The 19,925-nt window shown below is 50.8% G+C and overlaps 1 protein-coding gene across 1 annotated transcript; it reads left to right on the plus strand.

Moving 5' to 3' along the window:
* The first annotated feature begins 14,835 nt into the window (after positions 1–14,835).
* Positions 14,836–19,037, plus strand: HRH2 (histamine receptor H2). The gene is made up of 2 exons (XM_062502313.1): positions 14,836–15,935; positions 19,019–19,037. The coding sequence occupies exons 1-2, from the start codon at positions 14,866–14,868 to the stop codon at positions 19,035–19,037; spliced, it is 1,089 nt and encodes a 362-aa protein (XP_062358297.1). The 5' UTR covers positions 14,836–14,865.
* The last annotated feature ends 888 nt before the right edge of the window (positions 19,038–19,925 follow it).

Here is a 19,925-nt window from a genome sequence, read left to right on the forward strand (position 1 = left end):
CCTAACAATTCTTCTGGGAACCATAAACCCCAAATCCCCCACAACTCTCATGCTCTCTTTCTGCCCTGCAAGATAGACGCAGCTGATTTTTCACATTCAATTTCCCAGCTTGGAAATGAAGCAACACAAAAAAGGGAAAGTGAGGTTTCTTTCCAATTCCTCCCTTCAATGTCAAGTCAGGGCAAAGCTTGTGGAGGGACCAGAGCAGAACAGCCACCAAACCGCAGCTCTGAACATCACTCAGGTCATAGTGGTGCCCCCAGAAATAGAAGACCTCTAGATAAAATTAAACCACTAGGACCTTTTCTCATCTTAATCCTCAGGAGCAAGGATTTTCCATTCTTGTGGACCCTCTTCCACCTCTGTGCAGCTGCTGGGCCCCTTGGTCCCAGTGCTGTGCTGCTGGCTGCTCTCCTGATGGACTCTGCCATCTATCCCTCTCTAAGTATAAAACCAGCTGGGTGGTGAGTCTGGGGACTGGTACACAGAGATGGCTTGAAGTCTTCTTTAGCAGTTTTGTACCTTTGATCTCTGGAACGTGTCTTCCAAGGCCAGAAAGGGCTTTTGTGCTGGCCAAGGAAATAACTGCTTAAAAGGACAGAGAGATAGCTGACAAGGGATGGGGCAAAAGGATTGTGCTGCAAAGGAAAAAGGCAGCCTACCCCTATGTCTTGAAATGCCCAAGACATAAAGTGAGAACTGGCAAAGGTCAGGCTGAACTGGCTCTTGCAGAGGATGACAAGAAAAATAACAAGAGAAGGTTTAGCTGTATAGATGAGAGTAAAAAAAGGGGAAATGGAGCTGCTGAACAGAGGATGGAGTATAGATTAAAGTTAGTCTGAGTGTGATCCGAAACTAATGCATCCTCTATCTAACATCATGTCGTTGTGCAGATGACACAAAAATAACAGGAGTGAGGAGACGGACATGGAAATGTCACATCCCTCCAGATGGAGTCAGAGGGCACTGAGTTCACACCATGGGTACAGCTGGTTCCTGTCCCCCAGCACTGAACACCTGACACTGAAACCTGCCATGGAAACATTCACCAAGCCTGGAGAAAGGAGAACAGAAAACACAGCACCTCAGCTAAGGAGAGGGGAAAATGCCACTCTCCCAAGTACAGACCTTTAAGGTGTTCCACGCCACATGCCAGGCAAAGTCCAAGGGGAGGAGGATTTGGAGCTCAGAGCTACCAGACTGTTTTCCATTCCCCCAGTGCCAGCCAGCCTGATAAGATATTGCTGATAAGATATAGCCTCCATAAATGAGAGGAATGGAGATCTAATCTACTTCTCCTGCAGCGAAGTGTTTGCTGGAGCACCTTGGCACTTTGTCCCAACAGCACAGGGGAACAACGGGGACCAGTCCATGGGCTTGGTGGCAGCTCAGCTCCAGCTCCTGGGCTGGCAGGGCTATGGCAGCCTCTGGGGCAAGCTTGGGACAGATTTTTATGGGTGATCTTGCCCCAGACCAGGACTGGGATCTCAGCACTCATGGGTCTGAAATGTCCCAGCTAAATGGAGATTCAGAAGCAGGAGTCTTGGAGCACCACTGTGGGAACACCCCAGCTTCCCAGCTTGCGGACCAGTTTTGTTCCCAGCCAAAAACACTTCAGGAATATCTCCTTCCCTTCAGCTCCTGCCTGCCTGTGGCACACATGTGAGGACTAATTTTCCTGCCCATGACTGAAGCACTCGACTTGCCATTTGATTTCCAGACATTTCTAGGAAAATGCGCAGCTCTGCGGAGCCTGCGACGTGCCTAATCAGCTATGCTAATCTACAGCTGCCACGCAGAGCCTGCACAACACAGCTCCCAGCGCCTCCAGCCTCCTGCTGCAGAGCCCAGCAGCACTGCTTTGTTTATTTGCAGTGATTTACCTTCCAATTGATCACCCTCTTCCCAAGAAGTTGGCATCCCCCAGCACGAATTGCACCCCCTGCACCTCCCGGTGCCTCTCCAGGCTCTGGAGATGGATGGGAAGCAGGCTGGATCCCGGGGCTCAGCCTGTGGAGGGCCGCAGGGGAGTACTGGAACAACCACAGCTCTAACTCAATTTCTACCCATTTTCTCCTTTGCCTTCACTTCATTATAGATTATTATTTTCTAAACTGAGGCAGAGTCGATTCTGCTTCCAACTGAATTGCCCACAGGCTGGCTCCTCTCCTCCATCCAGCTGGTACAATCCTTACAGCAAGTTCCTTCTCGACGGACCAGCAGTCTTCAGGGAGCAATGCCTCATTCGGGGAGAGTCCTTCATCTTTTATGGAAAACAGCATTTAATTTCCAATTGTTACTGGCTTTTTCATGCAGCTTTTCCACTAGATAAGAAATGGCATCCATGTACAAACTTAAAAGAGAGTAATTCCCATCTTGAATTGGAATAAAAAGTTGGGGATCTTAATGTATTTTGCAGACAAGGTGTCCAGAACAATGATAGAAAGGGTCATTTCCCATTTCCAGCATTTTTTTACAGCTCTACCTACTTGTTATGCTGCTTATTTCTCAATAAGTTGTTTCAAAGCAAAAACTGAACCATTCTCCTTTGAGAAGTGTCAGTGCAAGACTTCACAAAGATTTCTAAACATAGATACTTCAAAAGAACAAGTGCAATAAGGAGACTGGTCAAAACGTATCCTCCTTGGCACAGACTGGCAGCTTTGAAGAATTCATGTTTTCTGATGGAAAGATGATAAATGGAAAATATTCCCTGTTCCCTGGGCAGGTTCCTGTGCGGCGGCAGCCCCGGCTCACCCACACAGGGTGATCCCAATCCAGCACAGAGCTGGGAGGACACAGGGTGTGGGAGGACAGCCTGACAGCTTTTCCCAGGCCCTTTGTGGCTCTCTTCCTTTTTCTTCAGTACCTGCCATACAGTCTGGGGTCCTGCTGTGGGGTACACACAGCTTGGGACAAGGGCAGGGCAGGATTCTCCAGGATGTAGGACTTGGCTTGATCACCTGGCCAGTCGCCCTTGAAATTACCCCTCCCCCTTGTCCCATCCCCTCTATAACCTAAACTGAATGGGTCATCCCACCCTCCTGCAAGGCTGCAAAGGTCACTTTGAGTTCCTACAAACCCCATTCTTTGCCTCCCCTTAGCCATCCCATGCTGCTCCCGTGGGAGCCCTGCAGGCAGGGAGTGAGCTCCTGGACAGAAATCAGTGGTGGGGACATTCCTGCCTTTTCTCAGGAAGTCCAGCCAAATCGCACTAAAACATTTCTGAGCATATTTGTAATGATTTGAGCAGTTCTAGAGCATGCCCTGCACACTCCAGCCAGGTTTAAGGGGAGTGTGCTCTTCTGAGGGAGCTGTTTCCTATTTTTGTCAGCACGTTGAACACAGCCTCTAAATTAAAATCTTCTATTTCCAGACTATTTTGATCAACGCTACTTCCTTCAGTTTAAAAGATACAATAAGAATAGATGAGCTCTTACAAATTAAAAGCCTCTCTTGCTTAACAAATTGTCTCTTTGTAATAATTAATTATCTGGAGAGAGATTCCTGCCCTACGCTTTTGGCCTCATTCCAGGCTGTGTAAGGGGTGAAAAAAAAAAAAAGTTTAGAATTTGTTGCCTCACAATGCTTGGCTCACACTTCCTGCACAAGGCAGTCCAGAGGTGAGCCCATCCTGGGCACAGCACAGCTGTCACTGAGTGCCTGTCACAAGCCTCAGCTTGTGGTTTGCAGGGGAAGGCTCCAGGCACATTTCACTGCCTGCTATTTTTATTTTTTTTTTTAGTAGGTGATTATTATTAGACAGCAGATCTGTTGCTCTGGGTAGCTACAGCCATTCCCACATTGATGGTTAGTAGAAGCTCATGATACAGGGGGTTGTGGAGATGGAAGATGTGAAAGCAGTGCAAGGACACGGGAGTGGCTGCTGTTAGCCATGGCCCTTGCCGTGCTCCAACCCCCTAAGGACTTCAGGACTGTGTCCAACCTACACTTCCTTAGGAAATTCCTTCTAGTGCATGGCTATCCTTATGATGAGTAGGTCTAAATTAATCTCAGATTTTGCACTCTAAGCCCCTCGCTGGTAAGTGTCTCAAGGGCTACAGAGCTCCTACTCACTTTCCCCATAATGAAAGTGGAAATATGAGCAGGTTATGACATCTGTTCTGTCAAATCCCATCAGTCTTTTCTCAGGGGACATGTTCTCCAGGCCTCTACTACATGTGCTCCTCAGCCTTGGAGCTTTTTAGCCTCCATGAAGAGGATGGGCATTGTTGGCTTTGCTCACCCTGGTAGATACTCCAGGTCCTCAGGAGACGGGGGGGATGCTGGTGTCAGGTAGAATCCAGCCTGGAACTGTGAGAATTCCCACCCGTAGCAGGGGACATTCACACTGAGCTTCAGGACAGAGAGATCCTCTACTGCTTTAACCCAGTCCTACCTGACTGGGATTAGCATCCCACAGACACGGCCCCAGTTTTGACAAAGCCACCAACAGTGGGACAGCAGATGGAGGTGGCACAGACCAACACGTTGCTGGTGCCCTGCAGCCACACCAGTGTCCAGCTCCTCATCCCATGCTGGGAGCACCTCAGCACTGCTTTGGCTTCGTGGTCCCTCTGCAGCCTCGGTCCTTGCAGAACCTCCCCTGCCCCATCTGCTCGTGCTGGCAGCTCAGGCAGGGGCACAGCAGGGTCCCCACACAGGGTGGGAGCTGGTGGCCAGCAGCCTGACTGGGCAATGCCTGCAGCCAGCTCCATGCCCAGAGCCCAGTGCTCCTTGCCAGCCCCACAGCAGTCCCGCTGCAGGAGAGCGTTTTGCTAATCCTTTCATTCCTGCCCCGTGCCCAGCAGCACAGCCTCCTGCCAGCTTTGCAGGGAAAGGCTTTGGAAGCGCCTGGGGCTCCAGCAAGGAATCATTCCCTGTGAAGAGACCACGGCAGGAGCTGCCTTCCAGCTCTGAGGGCTCCTAAACCACTCCAATAGCCTCAGAACAGGCCCTTACGTACACAGAGCAGATTTAACTCCCCCCAAGCTGGAACCAAACAGCTCATTCCCTCAGAAATTGGCTGACCTTCCTGACAGAGGGCCAGGAATGCTGGGAGGGGTCTGAGCAAGTGTAAAGTGAAGAGTGCTCCATTATCCCATCCTGCTCCTGGATCACGGCTCAGCCTCCTTCACACACACAGAGCAACAGCACAACCCCAAATTAACCACAAGCTTTTGCCTAGGCCACAACCTCAGTGGTGTTTGGAGAAGGATTAAATATTTATCTGGAAAAGAACGGTTTGCATAATTGCATTCAGCGGGATTAGTGATGAAGCCCATGAAGATCCACTCATGGAAGCCAGAGCCAGATGGTCTCTTGCAGAGAAAGGCTCATGCACCCAGGGGTGGGTCACACTCTGCCAAGGCTCCTGCTCCCCTCACATCCTTGTGGTTTGGAGGGAATGACTGTCACCTCCTCTTATGGACCTCAGCTCATCCATTTCTCTTTATAGTGCACCAGAGAGATGAAAACCCCTGTGCTGGTGTCCACAAATTGTTCCCGCCTGGCATGGAACAGCTCTGTTTGAGTGAGGAAAGGACCTTCCTTTGACCCTGGACACACTGGAAAACGTGAGCCTTCAACTCCCTGAAGGAGCTCCGTAGTAGTGTGGAGCCAGCAGCAATGTCTAGTACTCATTAGAGCTTGGAGAGCTTTGTATAACACAAACAGACCGACAACCTGGAAATAAACCTCTAACATCTTCTCTCTGCACTCAGAGAAGCTTAATATGTATGTCACAGACTGTGTCTGTAGTCTGACACTGTATCACAGCAGATGGGATCCTGCTAAGCATCCTTGGGATCAGCAGAAAACAAAAGGGTGGGAAAGGCCCGAGCATCCTCTTCTTTTCCATTACATGCATCTCTGTACAGGAAAGGTGCTTTTGGGTAGAGATATTCCTGGAATAGCCAGGATTAATGGGATGCCAAAAATATATACACAAGTAGGATGTTGCATTAGAGCTCAGCCCCCTCAGCAAAGGTCTCCCACCACCCTGGGGAGCTGCCCAGTCTGGATGCAGGAGCGATTCCTTGCACAGCCCCAAACTCATTGCAGATGTTTAACATAGCCTTTCCCTGTAGTATTTATTTCCCATGAATATGTTATGGCTTACACAATCTCTGCCAGGGAATATCAGAGATTTCTGTCATTATTTATCCTGTTGTCTGGGACAGGATTTAACTGGAAATTATTTGTTTAAAAAGGAAATAAGCTTATTAGACTATCAAGGAGGTCTCTGTCCTTTATTTGCATTGTGTATAAAATCTACTGGAAAGCAAAATACTCAAATTATTTGAGTGAGTTACTGACCTCTGCCTGCTAGCCAGGAAGTTCAGCAGGCTGTGGTGGGGTCAGTACCTTTCCATAGTTTTTTACTTCTGGTTTTTCCTGAGGAAACCACTCAGCACAAGTCTATTTCCTAATCCACAGTCTTCTGCCAGAGTCCACTCTAATGTCTCTAAAACAACAGGACACCAACTCCTCTCAGCCTGCACTGCCCAAGGAGCTGCTCTGCACCCAGATGCTTTGTTTTCTATGTATTTTCTGCTCCCCTTACCCCTCCTCCTTTGGCTTTTCCAAACCCAGCTCATGCTGGGGAGAACAGCACAGAGCTGCACCTCTGAGCCCTTCTCAGAGCTGAGCTGCCACATGTGATTTCCCAGCTACCTTCAAGGCATATCTTCACCATACGAGGCTTTTCTTTGCCAAATCTCACATTCCTGGAGTTCCAAATTTTCCTGGCCTCTCTTGTACTTTCCCATCTCCCAGTATTGCTGCAGCCTTTAATAACTGCTGCTTACACACAGAATGTCAGAGACCTCTTGCCATTTCCTGACTCATTACTCACTCCTTGGCTCTGCACAGCTCACTCGGAATATTCCAGTGTCTGAGTGTCCCTAGTTGCTGCCTGCCCCATGCAGCCCAGCAAGCCTAGTGGAGGTGGCCATGTGGCAGGTCAGCCATCAGGTCTGATGGGTATCCAGTGCCTCCTTCCTTTTCAGAGCTTGCCAAAAATGATGTTTTCCAGCCACAGGCTCTGCAGGTGGCACATCTGCCACTTCCCAGGGTGCAGATGCATAGAGCACAGCAGTCCATGTCACCAGGAATGCTCCTGCATGGCTCCTTTCAGCTTGAGATCCAGCTGCTTTCCCACACTCTGTGCATAGTCCATGCAGGCTGCACACCTTCCAGTGAACTCATACTGAGGGTATGACCCCATAGGGCCCCTCAGAGGCTTCACAGTCACCCAGCCATTGCACAGGGTCATGGTTTGAGGCTTTGCTGTGCTTAAGGGTTTGCAGAAGTGGTGGGTTTCCCTATGACCCAGATGCCTCTGCAAGTCTGAAGCTGCTCTGCCGCTCCATCCCAAAATACACACTCAGATTTCTCCAGAGGCTTTGGGAAGATAGAACATGCTGAACTCAGAGCCTGCCCCATGAATAGCAGGGGCTTTTTATTGAGAGGAATTAGCACCAGGGGGCTGGAGAGGGAATCCTGCCCCAATAACCAGAACACTTTGTCCCTTCATGGCACTTCCCATCCTGAGACTTCCTGATGAAAGATCTCTCATAGAGCAGAGCCAAGCGAGGGCCCCTGTAATAAATCAACACCCCAGCGACTTTGGCTGACACAGACATTCCTGAGCAGATTTGAATCTTGTTTGTGAGGAGGGATCCCTCTGCATCCGCACTCTGCACACCCCAGCCACTAGAGAAGCATCTGGCAGCCAGTCCACAGCTCTGCTACCCCAGACACATCACAGGGATGCTGATCAGTGGGAAAACTCTGTGGTTCCAACAGATCATAAGCTTATTAAAGATAGATTTGTGCTTTGGTCTGCAGAGATAAACAGATCAAAGGCATTCTGCTCTGTGTGCCCGTGCCGCCGGTATTCCCATTTGGAAGAGAGGGAGGCTGGGATGTGCTCTCCATTCCCAGTGCAGGGCATTGGGGGAGCTTAGCTCAGCCGGGGGAGCAGCAGGGAGTGTGCCTAGGGCCACATCCATACTGTAATCCTTGTCCATCCTTGTAATCCAAGTCCATCCTTGGCTATTTGCATGGGGAACTTGGAAGCAGCTCGGGGGGGCTGAAGCACCTCTCTCACAGGGCATTGCTCCCTATGCTGCTCTCCTCCGGCAAAACTTCGCTGGAGTTCTGCTGCCAGCCCGGGATCTGCTCTGCTCAGGAGGGAGAGCTAAAAGGGGAAACAGGTCCTCGCACAGCTGGCCCAGCAGCTGATATTTGCACAGAGCTTTGAGACCCACAGATGAAAGATTTGAGAGACACGAAAGGCTGTCACTGCCTGTTTGTCATTTCATGTGGTTCCTCCCTGCTATCGCGCACAAAGGAGACAAATTTCAGGGGAGGTGAGTGCAGCCTTAGGGGGAAGGTGAAAGAGTGGAGGGTATTCCTGCCACATCCACTTGCACAAGGAGCACATTTGTACCAAGCACTGGCTGGAATCCAGCTTTCTCCACCCATCTTACAGCCACCTCACCTTCATCCTTATCTGTCCCCAGCTCAAAACAAGAGTCACCATCCTCCCTGAGCCACCTCTGATATCCCGCTCAAGGCTCAGCTGTGCTTGCTCTCAGGGGACTCTCACGGATTGCAAAGCCAAAAATTGGGAATGAGTGACAACATCAGGGCTCCCGACAGCAGGCAAGTGTGTGCGTGCAGAATAGAGCCGGGAGGGAGGGAAGGAACCTTAGCACATGGCAAAACAGCAGCCCCAGAACTTCAGGTGAGTGAGGAAGGTGATGGTACCACTCAAGAAAGCAGCAGCGGGAGGCAGCAGACATCCCACCCCCCTGTCTGTGCCAGGCACGCTCGGCGGAGCCCGACACGCCATGTGCCCAGAGCTGGGCTCACTTTCAGCATTTCAAATTTGCCGGATGATAACCTCAGTGTCTGAGTTCAAGCTCTGATCCCACCCACTTGAGGTCTGACTCATGTTGCAGTCACCGCTGCCTGGATATTGGTACGAGAGCAGGGAGGGAGGCTGGTTCGAGAGGAGGGAGGGAGCAAGGGAGGAGGAGAGGAGAGAAGAGAGGGACCGAGGCAGCCGCCACTCGCAGAACACGCTTCTGCCTTCACACTGAGCCACGCACCGGGGGAAAGTTGGAGTCAGTGCAGCCACTGAAGTCTCCCACACGCTCAGGAGCTGGGAGAAAGCAGCATCGCCTTTCCCAGGTAAAGCTTTTGCCTTGATTCTTGTTGAGTTGTTAGGCCGGTTAAATACTTTTTGAGTAAGATTCAGAAGGGTTGGTGGGTCCCTGCTGAGTGAGATCCTGCGATGGGACAGCTGGGTCAGAGCAAGAGGGTGTCACTCATCAAACGCTGATGCCATCAGCATCCTGTGTTGGCTGGAGAGGAGGCCAGTTTGGGGACTTTTTTGGCTGTTGCTGGTGGAGACAGCTGGATCCGAGAACATCAGGGTCAGAGGAAGGACGTGGGTGCAGAGCCCTGCACATCTGTGGTGTGCAGCATCTCTGCCCGAGCAGCCTCCCCACGGGGGTTGCTGCTGACTTCTGGCACTGACCTGCCCGAGCCCTTTCTCTGAGCACTGCAGCCCATCCATCCATCCATCCATCCATCCATCCATCCATCCATCCATCCATCCATCCAGTCCTGCACACCCTAGCAGCTGGTGGGGATCTGCTGCTGCACCCCATCCCAGGGCATGGTCAGATCTCTGGGGCAGGATACCCCCAGGCTGGGCTGTAGCACAGGAGGGGTGGGCAGTCCCCAGGGGTGCACAGTGCTCGCTGTCCCTGTCCAAAATCAGCTTCAGCAGGAGGCTGAATCCCAGAGACTCAGGCAGCTCCAAGCACACCCATTAGCCTGACACCTCTGTTTTCAGTTTCACCTTCCCCGGACACTGTCTGCTGAGTAAACTTTCAAAATGCTGACTGCTCTGCTGGGTTCCACATTTCCACATTCCTCTTCACATTTTCTCATTTCAGGGGTCCTGAACAGCTTCTTATGCACAGAGCCCCTTTCCTCCTGGGGAAGCATGATGGAGGGCTGGTTGCAGGGATGGGAATTTTGTCCTGCCTCCCCCAGCCCCTCAATGGGCAATAATTGCTGTTTTGTATCAGACATCACACTGGCATAGGGCAGAGAGAGCACCAAGCTCTGGAGAAACCCAAAGAACAGGGACAGAAGCATCTGGTAATGCAGCCAGGCAGGACACCAGTGTCCCATCACATTTGTCCTCTCTCACATTGCCTTCAAGTCCTATGTCGACAAATTTGCTCTTGTCCCATTGTGAATCAGGCTTATGGGATCAAGAAGCCCATTCCCAGCTTGGGAGTTTGGCAATTTCCTCCATCAAAACTCAAGCATCCTCTCTCAGACCAGAAGAAACCCCCACACTCCTGCCCATCTCTTGGCTGAAATACTTCTCCCAGCATGCCCAGATGTTTAATCTCAGGAAGGAGTTGAATATAATTTCAGAAAAAGTCATTATGCTCTGCTGTGAGCTCAGCATGGCCAGGGAATGCACTTTGCTCCTAAGAGCAAAGCACTTTTCTCAGAGAGAAGCTATCATGGGAGGCAGAGGAACATTTCAGGTCTGCAAGAGCACACCCATCCTGTCCCTAGGACAGAGGTAAAAGGCTCCATGTGGTGCTTCTCCTGAGCCTCCACCCAACTCTGTCCTTTCCAGAAGTGGGAAATACTTCCCAAAGATAGGCTGCCACATGCAGGCACTTCCTGAGTGCTCCTCTCTGCCCATGTGTCTGTTCATGGTGCCGATGTACCCAGGCTTTTAACAGGTTCAAAACAAACTTGTTATGCCAGAAGTAGAAGCACAGGAAGGGAGAGCAGCCAATGCATTCCCTGCTGGAGCCGGTGCTGCATCTCATTAATCTTACTGCAAAAGTGCACCAAGTGCTGGAATCAATCACGTTGGAGGAAAGGATGCTGAGAGATGGGGAGGGGAAATAAAAAGGTAAAATGCAACATAAATTTCCTCTGAATAAATCACAGTGTCCTCCCCAGAGGAGATAAATGCCATTTTAAAGGGGAACACAGTGGATCAAATGCAACATGGACTGCAACAGAGCAGAAAACATCTGTTCAGGCAAGAAAAAGCAGAAATTACTATGAGAATTGTGAAGAGGGTAATGGGGAGATGATAGAATATTACAGCGGAATAATCATTAATGCACCAGAGAAGGCTATTAACAGAGTTCCTTAAAGATCAGCCTAGAGGTAAATTTTATTTAATGGTTTTCATTAGTGATCTTGGCTCAGAAAATTAGGGTTTCTTTAAGAGAAATATACTAGTGAGAGATTTGGGAAAAATTCTGCACTGGACAAGGGAGTAAATACTAGAGGAGAAGAACCAGAGGATATGAAGATTAACAGAAATACATCAGGCTGGCACAAGCTCACATGCTTAGGGTCTTAGAGCAAAAATTGCTACTCTAAGGAGCTGAAAACACTACAGGAAAAAAAAAATCTGACTTTTAGGGAACCCCAGGATGAGTGCAACAACAAATGCAACCTGACAAATCTTCACAGCAGAGAGTGTCAATCAGAACACCACTGAAAAAGGCATGAGAAAGATGACCCAGAAGCATTGCCCTGCTCTGGCTCCTCCAGTGTCAGGAGAGTGATTTTGAACCAGGAACAGGTCCAGGCTGCGATAATGAGGATAATCAGGTAAATGTAAAAGCTGCCTGGCGAGACAGGGCTGGAAAGGTATCATTTATTCTGGCTGTTGCTGGAAAGACTGCCATGGGAAACAGCTGCTCCACTCATACCTCGAGGAGGAAATCAACCCACTCTGCCAAAGCACAGCAGGAGCAGAGGACACAGGTATTGAAGGTGGCTGCGAGTGATCTGGGCAGAAAGCGCATGTGGAGTCACAAAGAGCCAATGCTCCAGGAGAGAGCTCTGAGCTGGGGTCTGTGTCCTGATGGCAGTGAGCTGACATCTATACCACTCTGCTTTTCCTGTAAAGCCATGTCCAGCAGCTATGCTCTCCTGGGGGAGTGTTTCTATGAGATAATCTGGCTGAGGGATACAGGAAAAACTCCTACACCTCCACCACAGTTAGGGCTGCAGCATCACGCATCTGAGCTGACAGGAGGCAGGTCCTGGCCCATTCCATGGAGGAACATCCCAAGGGTTTGCAGGCAGCTGAGCCCTGCAGCCCACAATGAGCCACAGAGTCCCCAGCACTACCTGAGCTCCTCTGCAGGGATGGGGACACCTCTGTCCCCCTGCAAGTGGCCATTCCTTGCCCTGAGCTAATCTGAAAAAGCAATAAGAAGCAAAACTCCTTCTGGGCATGTCTGCAGTGCAGGGCAGCACTGGAAGCTGCCCTGGCACCGTGACAGAAGCCCAATGGGCCAGTGTGCCCAGAGCTGGGTCCCTCCAGCAGAGCCCAAGGCGAGGCCCAGCACAGCCCATGTGAGCTGCAAGAGCCAGAGGCAGGAGCAGGTTGTTGGTGTGTGGTGAAGCAGCCACGTAGGAGGCTGCCATCCACCCACAGCCTTTTCTAAGAGTGCTACTCCCCCTATAATTTAATGTGCCATTTCCACATGTTGGGAGCAATGAAAACACATCCTTTTCACTTGGAAATACCCTTCTGTGGGAACAACCTGTTCTCCTCACTGCCGTCAGTGGGCAGGCAGCGTTCAGCTTGTTCCACACTCCTTTTGTGAGTGAACAAAGAGCTTTCCATGGCAAGAGCCTGCGCTGCAGCTGGAGGTGAGGAACTGCTCCACATGCTGCTGCCATGGCTGAAAACATCGCATCCCTCTCCCAACAGTCTCAATCCCAGCACCCAAACTCAGAGGGCTTCCTGTCTGGCAATGAGTTCGCTCTGCTCAGCAAAAGGCTTCCCATGGGCTGGTTCATGGCTTGTTTTTTGCTTTCCATGCCTTTAGAAGCAGCAGGGCTGTGGGAATCCCCTCTAATCTCGGTGGTCCAGTCCCAATCTCTCCCCTGTATGGCTCCTTGCAATCAGTGGTGGTTTACTCATGCAGTCTCCCTGGTAGAGTCCCTCCCCATGCCTTTAGACTTGAATCAAAGACATAAATCATCTGAAGAGTATTTCAACCTGCACCACAGTGTTATCTTGTTGTTGCAGGGATGAGGGTTAACTTTAAAATCTCACATTTGTCCTCTGACAAGGCTGGACCTTTTCCTTTCCTGGAATTTTTACTGATTGCTCCATCTCTGCAGCCTGTTGTGCTCTGCGGAGCAGAGAATCAGCTCCACCTTCCTGCACAATCCTGGGCATCACTGGGGAGGTTTCACTGCTGCTCCACAGGGTGCAGAGAGCCTGCAGAGGTGGGTCGTGCACCACCCACAGGGACCAGCAGAGCTCTCCCACACCTGCACATTGAGGAGGATGGGGAGACCATTCATCTCATCTGGGAAGCTCCTGGTGGGAGACCACAGCTTGGACACAGACAGATCCGTGAGGGTCAGCAAGTCAGTCCAGCCCCTCAACCCTCTTTCTTGTCCTTGCACTGCCTCAATTCCCCTTTAGGTATCTTCCCAACATGGATATTGCTTCCAGTCAAGGACCCAAGTTCCCTTTGAATCTAGACACAGGGTCTTGGAAATCACCATAATCAGCAGCTCATTTGTAAGTTAGAGTGGTTTGCTCTGTTGTTTCTTCCCTTGCAAAATGTGGCTATTTATTATTTGTATCCAGACACAAAACAGACAGAAAAAAGTAAATCTGTAAAGGATATTCCTCTTCCCTCCAGGACCCAGAGCAGTGTGGGGATTTCCCATACAGGCTACAGGAGCTGCTGTGATTTGTGATGGCAGGGACCAACCCTAGGTATTGGGCTGCTGCAAAGCACATATACAAGGGCAAAGTTTGTTGAGATTGGCAGCCACAGCCAAGATCAGAAAATTATATAGTCGTGACTAATTTTGCTGGATTGCCTAAGAACTGCTTTCTCAGGAAAATTGTTTCCTCCTATTTCCTCTTCATTCTCACTTTTATTGTAAGACTATAGGAACATGACAATTTTAAAATCCCTGCCCTTCTCTCAACATCCCTACATTACATGGGCACCTCTAGGGTCTGGGAGAGCACAGCTGGCAGGTACACAGGTGCCAAAGGCTACCAAAGGGCTTTCCAATTTGGTTTTAAGTGGGCTGGAGCAGCCAGGGAGGTACACACACCCTATTTCTGGAGGGGTTTGAGGGGAAGCTCAAAGGGTCTTTGCCCACTGCAGCTCTGACTTGATGCTCTTGTGGAACTACAGAAGGGCTTGGGTTGGAAGGGATCTTACAGATTTCATTCCAACCCTCAGCCAGGGGCAGGAACACCCTCTACTGGATCAGGTTTCTCAGAGCTTTATCCAGCCTGGTCTTGAACACTTCCAGGGATAGGGCAGCCACAGCTTCTCTGGGCAACCTGTGCCAGAGCCTGACCGGACACTTTCTTCTGCAGGTTGTCCTCGGGAAGTGGCAAAGCTCTGTCCCTGCTGGGGTATTGCTGACCACTGTCATCAACCAAACATGCAGAGGGCATGAGAGTCCAAAGGACCTGACCCAATGGTCACTCAGAGGAAAGAAGGCAAGAAAGGAAAAGAAGTAGTTGAGATCCACCAGCAGCTACCACAGGGCATCAGCTCCAGTACTGAGCTCCCAGAGGGGGCCAACAGGCACGAATGAGTTGCAGTGCCACATCTTTCCTAGACCATGTCCTTCCCAGCACACAAGGCTGAACATGTAAAGTGACCCTGCAATGTTCTCCAAGGTCACTGTAGAACAAGGGTCACTTTGGGAAAGGCTCTAGGCCTGACTGGTACAGGCTCACTCCAAGCAGCTTTGGAGCTGATAAGAGCAGGACTGCTCCATCCTTGCAGTGACACCATGGATCTGTGTTACAACCACACAAGCTCTCAAAAAAGGATGGACTTTCACCTGCAGCTGCTGGTCGGGTTCTTCCTCGTCATCCTCATCGTGATCACTCTCTGTGGTAACATCATTGTCTGCCTGGCCATCACCCTTGACCGCCGGCTCCGGAGCTTGACAAACTGCTTCATTGTCTCCTTGGCCATCACAGATCTACTGCTGGGCCTTCTGGTGCTGCCATTCTCCGCTTTCTATGAACTCGCCAGGGAGTGGCCCTTTGGCAGCATTTTGTGCAACATCTACACCAGCCTGGACGTCATGCTGTGCACAGCCTCCATCCTCAACCTCTTCATGATCAGCCTGGATCGCTACTTTGCTGTCACCACCCCGCTCCGCTACTGCCAGGTGGTCACTCCCTCTCGGGTGGCCGTGGGTTTGGTTGTTATTTGGACCGTTTCACTGATGGTCTCCTTCCTACCCATCCACCTGGGCTGGAACACCAACGGGACAGCAGTGCAAAACACAGAGCCCACCTGCAACACGGAGTGCACGCTGGCGGTGAATCCTGTGTACGGGTTAGTGGATGCCTTGCTCACCTTCTACATCCCTTTGGTCATCATGTGCATCACCTACTACCGGATACTCAAGATAGCAAGGGAGCAAGCCAAGAGGATAAACCACACGTGGGGCAACACACCCATGCCACCCATGGTGAAAGAGCACAAAGCCACCGTGACCCTGGCAGTGGTGCTGGGAGCGTTCATCGTGTGCTGGTTCCCCTATTTCACTGTGTTCACCTACCGGGGGGTGTGGGGGGACAGCAGGGTCAAAGGCACACCCATGTCCATTGTTCTCTGGCTGGGCTATGCCAACTCAGCCCTGAACCCCATCCTCTATGGGACATTCAACAGGGATTTCCGACTGGCATACCAGCACTTGCTGCACTGCTGGAGGACGGGACATTCCAGGAACTCCCACCTGCCTCCCCTCCAGAAGGCCCAACCCAGGGGCAGGCAGGAGGGTAAACCCTTGAAACTGGAGGTGAGGAACGAGAAGGGGACCCTGCTTGCTGATGGAGCTCTCAAGAGGTAAGAGCCTTCCTACACTTGGGACTTTGATGGTAGGTCTGTCCCCAGAGAGGAAGGCAGAGGTGGGGGCCCCACACTGTCCATGGACTTCTAAGCAACAAATGATTCCATTTGTTGCATCAAAGTAGGAGATCCTTGCCCAGGCAACTCCTAAATTCAGCCACTCAGAAATTCATCACGACTCACAGGAACCCAGCTTGCATTTTCTCCATGCTGGCAGCACAGCTCCAGGTACTCTGGCTTCCCACAGGGCTGGCCCTCCCCTGTAATTGCCACTCTTCACAGGGAGCACAAAATATCCCCTGGCTTTGCTGGGTAATGGGGACAGTTGCCATCAGAATTTGCTGTACAGAATGGGGTGAAGCTGTTAGCTGGGGCTGCTCCCAAAATCAGCCATGTCCCAGTGAGGAGCAGACAGCAAATTCTGGGCACAGAGCAGAGCTTCAGGGGCCAGGAAAGGTGACTGTCCATCACAGAGGGGAAAATGGGAATTAGTCCTGAGGTACAGTCAGAACACCTGCAGCCAGGCTGAGTCCCTGCAGGAGCCAAGATCTGGGTTCCAGCTCCCTGCAGAGCAGCTCAGCCACTTCTCTTCCCGTCCGAGCCACACACCCTCAGCATTTCAGCCATCACTTTGCATCAGCAGTGAATTCAGCCAACAGCAAGTTTCATTCCCATCTCTGGAAAGGGGCAGGAGTCACCCAAATTAGGTTGGCAGATATTTTTAGAAATATAAATACCCATGTAAAGTTAGAGCAAAAAATTCCCTCAGGGTCATCCCGAGCATGTCACAAGGGTCAGCCCCACCAAGGGGTAGGGTGAGGGAGCAGGATGGGAGCAAAGTGGACAAGTCCTGTTCCAGGCTGTCTCGCCAGTCCCCTCCCTGGGCACCCACATCCCTATAAGGCTGTGCCACCCTCTCACTGCCTCACTCCAACGTGTTCACTCAGCCAAGCACAAGGAGAACAGAGAGGCAGGCTGTCAATCTGCTGCTCCTGAGACTAATCTAACCTCTGAGCAGTGCCTGATAAGCAGCCCAGAAACTTTCCATCCATAGATAAGGAGTCTTTTGATTCCCTGTTTCCCACCTGCCAGCAAAGAAGCCACATTCATGTGTTCTTGCAGCACATGCCCTTGATCCTGCCCCAGAAACAGTCTTAAGCCACCAAAAGGAGAACTCAGAGAGGTGAACCAAAGTTCAGAGCCATTCAAAAGGCTGAGCCAGCATCGTGCCTCACCCAGGACACCAATGTGACTTACCCAAGGGAGGCAGCCAGAAAAAGAAATGCAAAGGGATGGATTAACGTGAACAAATGCAAGAATGCAGGTCCTGGGGCTACCCTTTTCTGTTTTCAAAGAATTAATGAAGAGCCCAAAGTTATAGCATTTGGTAAACTGTAGGTTGTATATTAAACCGTATGGAAAACATGTGTCTAAGGTGGTGGGCGTGTTTCTGCAAACATACAGAGACAAAGAGAGCTATCCTGTTTACTCACACAGAAGTGCAGCCCCTGGGCAGACCAGGAGCTCATGCATTGAGGCTCTGCAACTGAACCAGGAGAGCTGGCAATGGAGAACAGGCTGTCAGGATTTCCCTGCACAGCCAAAACAGAAGAGAATATAAATGTCAGTGTCTTCTCAAAATGCTGCCTTACCATAAAGGGACAATAATGACTTGGAGGGAGATAAAAGGGGAAGAAAAATGGGTTTCTGTTCCTCAGGCAGAGGGCAGCATCACTGATTTCCTGGTTTTCACCCTCCCAGGTTTCCAGGTAGAAAAGATTCTTCCCCCAGTTCCCCACAGGGAACACTCAAGCAAGGGGATGTTTCTTGACCTTTCTAAATCCAGAGAGCTCCCCACTGTCCTACACAGCATCACCACTGTGGTTGCCATTCACAAACAAATAAGAGTTGCTTGAGCACCTGCTGTTACTATCTCTTCTCTTTGTAGCCCTCTCACCTCAAAGCAATGATGCACCAGTGACCATATGTGGCCCCTTCCCTTTTTTCTATAGTCAGATACATAAAGATCTGCAGATGATCAGGATCAACTAATACCACACAAGACAGCCGAACACAGGATCTTTCTCTTCACCAAAAACCTGGCAACCAATTTCACCCCTGGGCCAAACAGAGCTGGTTCCTCTCCCCTCTTCCTCTCTGCAGTCTTCCAAGTCATCTGCCCTGAACATGCCAACAGGAAAAGACCAACACAAATCATTCAAAAAATTCATACCCCCCCCCCCCCCCCCAGATAAGAACACCCAGAGCTCAGAAGAGCTCCGCTCAGAGAAGCTCTGTGGGATTATTCAAGGGAAAGCAGAATTTTGAACTGTTGCCTGTAATAACAATGCTCTTTTCAGTTAGGAGGCATAGGGAAAAGACTAACAAACAGGAGTGGAAATACTGGAATACTTCAGCCAGTCTCAGGGGTCACTCAGAGTCCTAGTCAGGAGCAGGGCAGGGAATCAAAATCCACAGGACCTCCACAGCAGCTGGGGGCTGGAGGGCATTTCCACAAGTGAGGACCAGGTAGGGCAGAGAGTACAGGGCCAAGCAGAGATGCAAGAGGAAGACAGCTGCTCCCATTTCCCCCCACCAGGCATCAGAGAGGAAAATGACTCACACAAAAGCAGTAAAGAAAACCAAAGGACATCAGCAATCTGCCTCAGTGTAGTGGGATAGGATTCTGAAGAGACCTGGTGCTTGGCATGACTCTGAGACCAGATCCTGATGTTCGAGAGATTAAAATCCCATGAGAGGATTAAAGTCCCATGTTCAGCACTAACAACAGGGAAGAAAATGCTGGAGCTGAGTGTCTGTGGATCACATTCTTGCATGTCATCTGTGTGTAGAGCAACCTGGGACAGGACCATGACCACAATATATGGGCAGAGGAGAAGCCAGTTCCCATTGGAAAGGGTCACTGTCCTAGTCGCAACACCCCTGCCCCAGCTGCCAGCCTCAGGCAAACACTCTGGTGCTTCACAGAGCAAAGCCAAGCTCAACCAGACTGGCACTGACTAACTGGTCTGTACTTTTTTCTCTTTCTTTTGTCTTCATGTGCAATTTAACTTTTCCAGCACTGGAGCTTTTCTGTGAGTCTCAGCCAGCGCGCTGCCCTAGGACCCACATCTCTCAGCCTTCAACTCCTGGCTGCCCTCTTCCAAAATCCTATGTGTGAGGTTGAAAGGACAACACTCAGCTTTCCTCAGCGCAAAACTCGACAGCAGAGGCAAGAGCTGCAGAGTGAGTACAAGGCCAGGGCTGCTGAGTGAAAACGAGGGAAGGGGCAGCTCTCCCTGCTGTGGCATCCCACTGCATTTTTTCTGGTGCAGGCATCCCTTCCTGATGGTACCTGGTACAAAGGGTGATACCATCAGAGATGCATCCTCACTCCTTTATCCATCACTGGTTGCTCTCCAACCAAGTCTTGCACCCAGGGGAGGTGCACAGAGCTGGGGCCCCTCTGTGACTGCCCTGGAGTTTTGGGATTATAGAAGCAGCCTGAGATGCCCAGGCATCCTGCCTGTCCCTCATGCACTGCAGAGGCAGCTGCATTCAGACCATGAATTCCCAGCACACTTCATTTTCATGCAAGCCTACATCCACATAAATTGCCAGGAGCTTTGGCGGAGATGCTGGCAGGGCTCCCGAGGTGAAGAGCTGATGCTGCACCAGGCATTGCTGCTCTCTCCAAGTGGTGCTGGGCTGGAGGCCACGACTGCCATGCATGGGGATGCCTCTCAGCTCCAGAAAGCCACTTTGTGCAGCCCTTATCAGGAAAAGTCAGGCAAGGTCACCCTGACCTCCACTTGCTCTCCCCTCCAATGCTGCATGCTGATAACCTGAGCCCTCCATATTGACTATGCCTTGGGTAGGGGGAAATACAGTCACTCACGTGCTGGAAGCTGGGTACACTTTGTCCCTGCTGGACCCTGAGCATTTTTAACCTTAGCCAAGGTCACAGCAATAATGGGAGCTGGTGCT

This window comes from Cinclus cinclus, chromosome 14, assembly GCF_963662255.1.
Source record: "Cinclus cinclus chromosome 14, bCinCin1.1, whole genome shotgun sequence".
Classification (NCBI taxonomy): domain Eukaryota; kingdom Metazoa; phylum Chordata; class Aves; order Passeriformes; family Cinclidae; genus Cinclus; species Cinclus cinclus.

Bases quoted from the DNA above. Each gene is read 5' to 3' on its own strand.
- HRH2 (XM_062502313.1), top strand. From the start codon at position 14,866: ATGGATCTGTGTTACAACCACACAAGCTCTCAAAAAAGGATGGACTTT.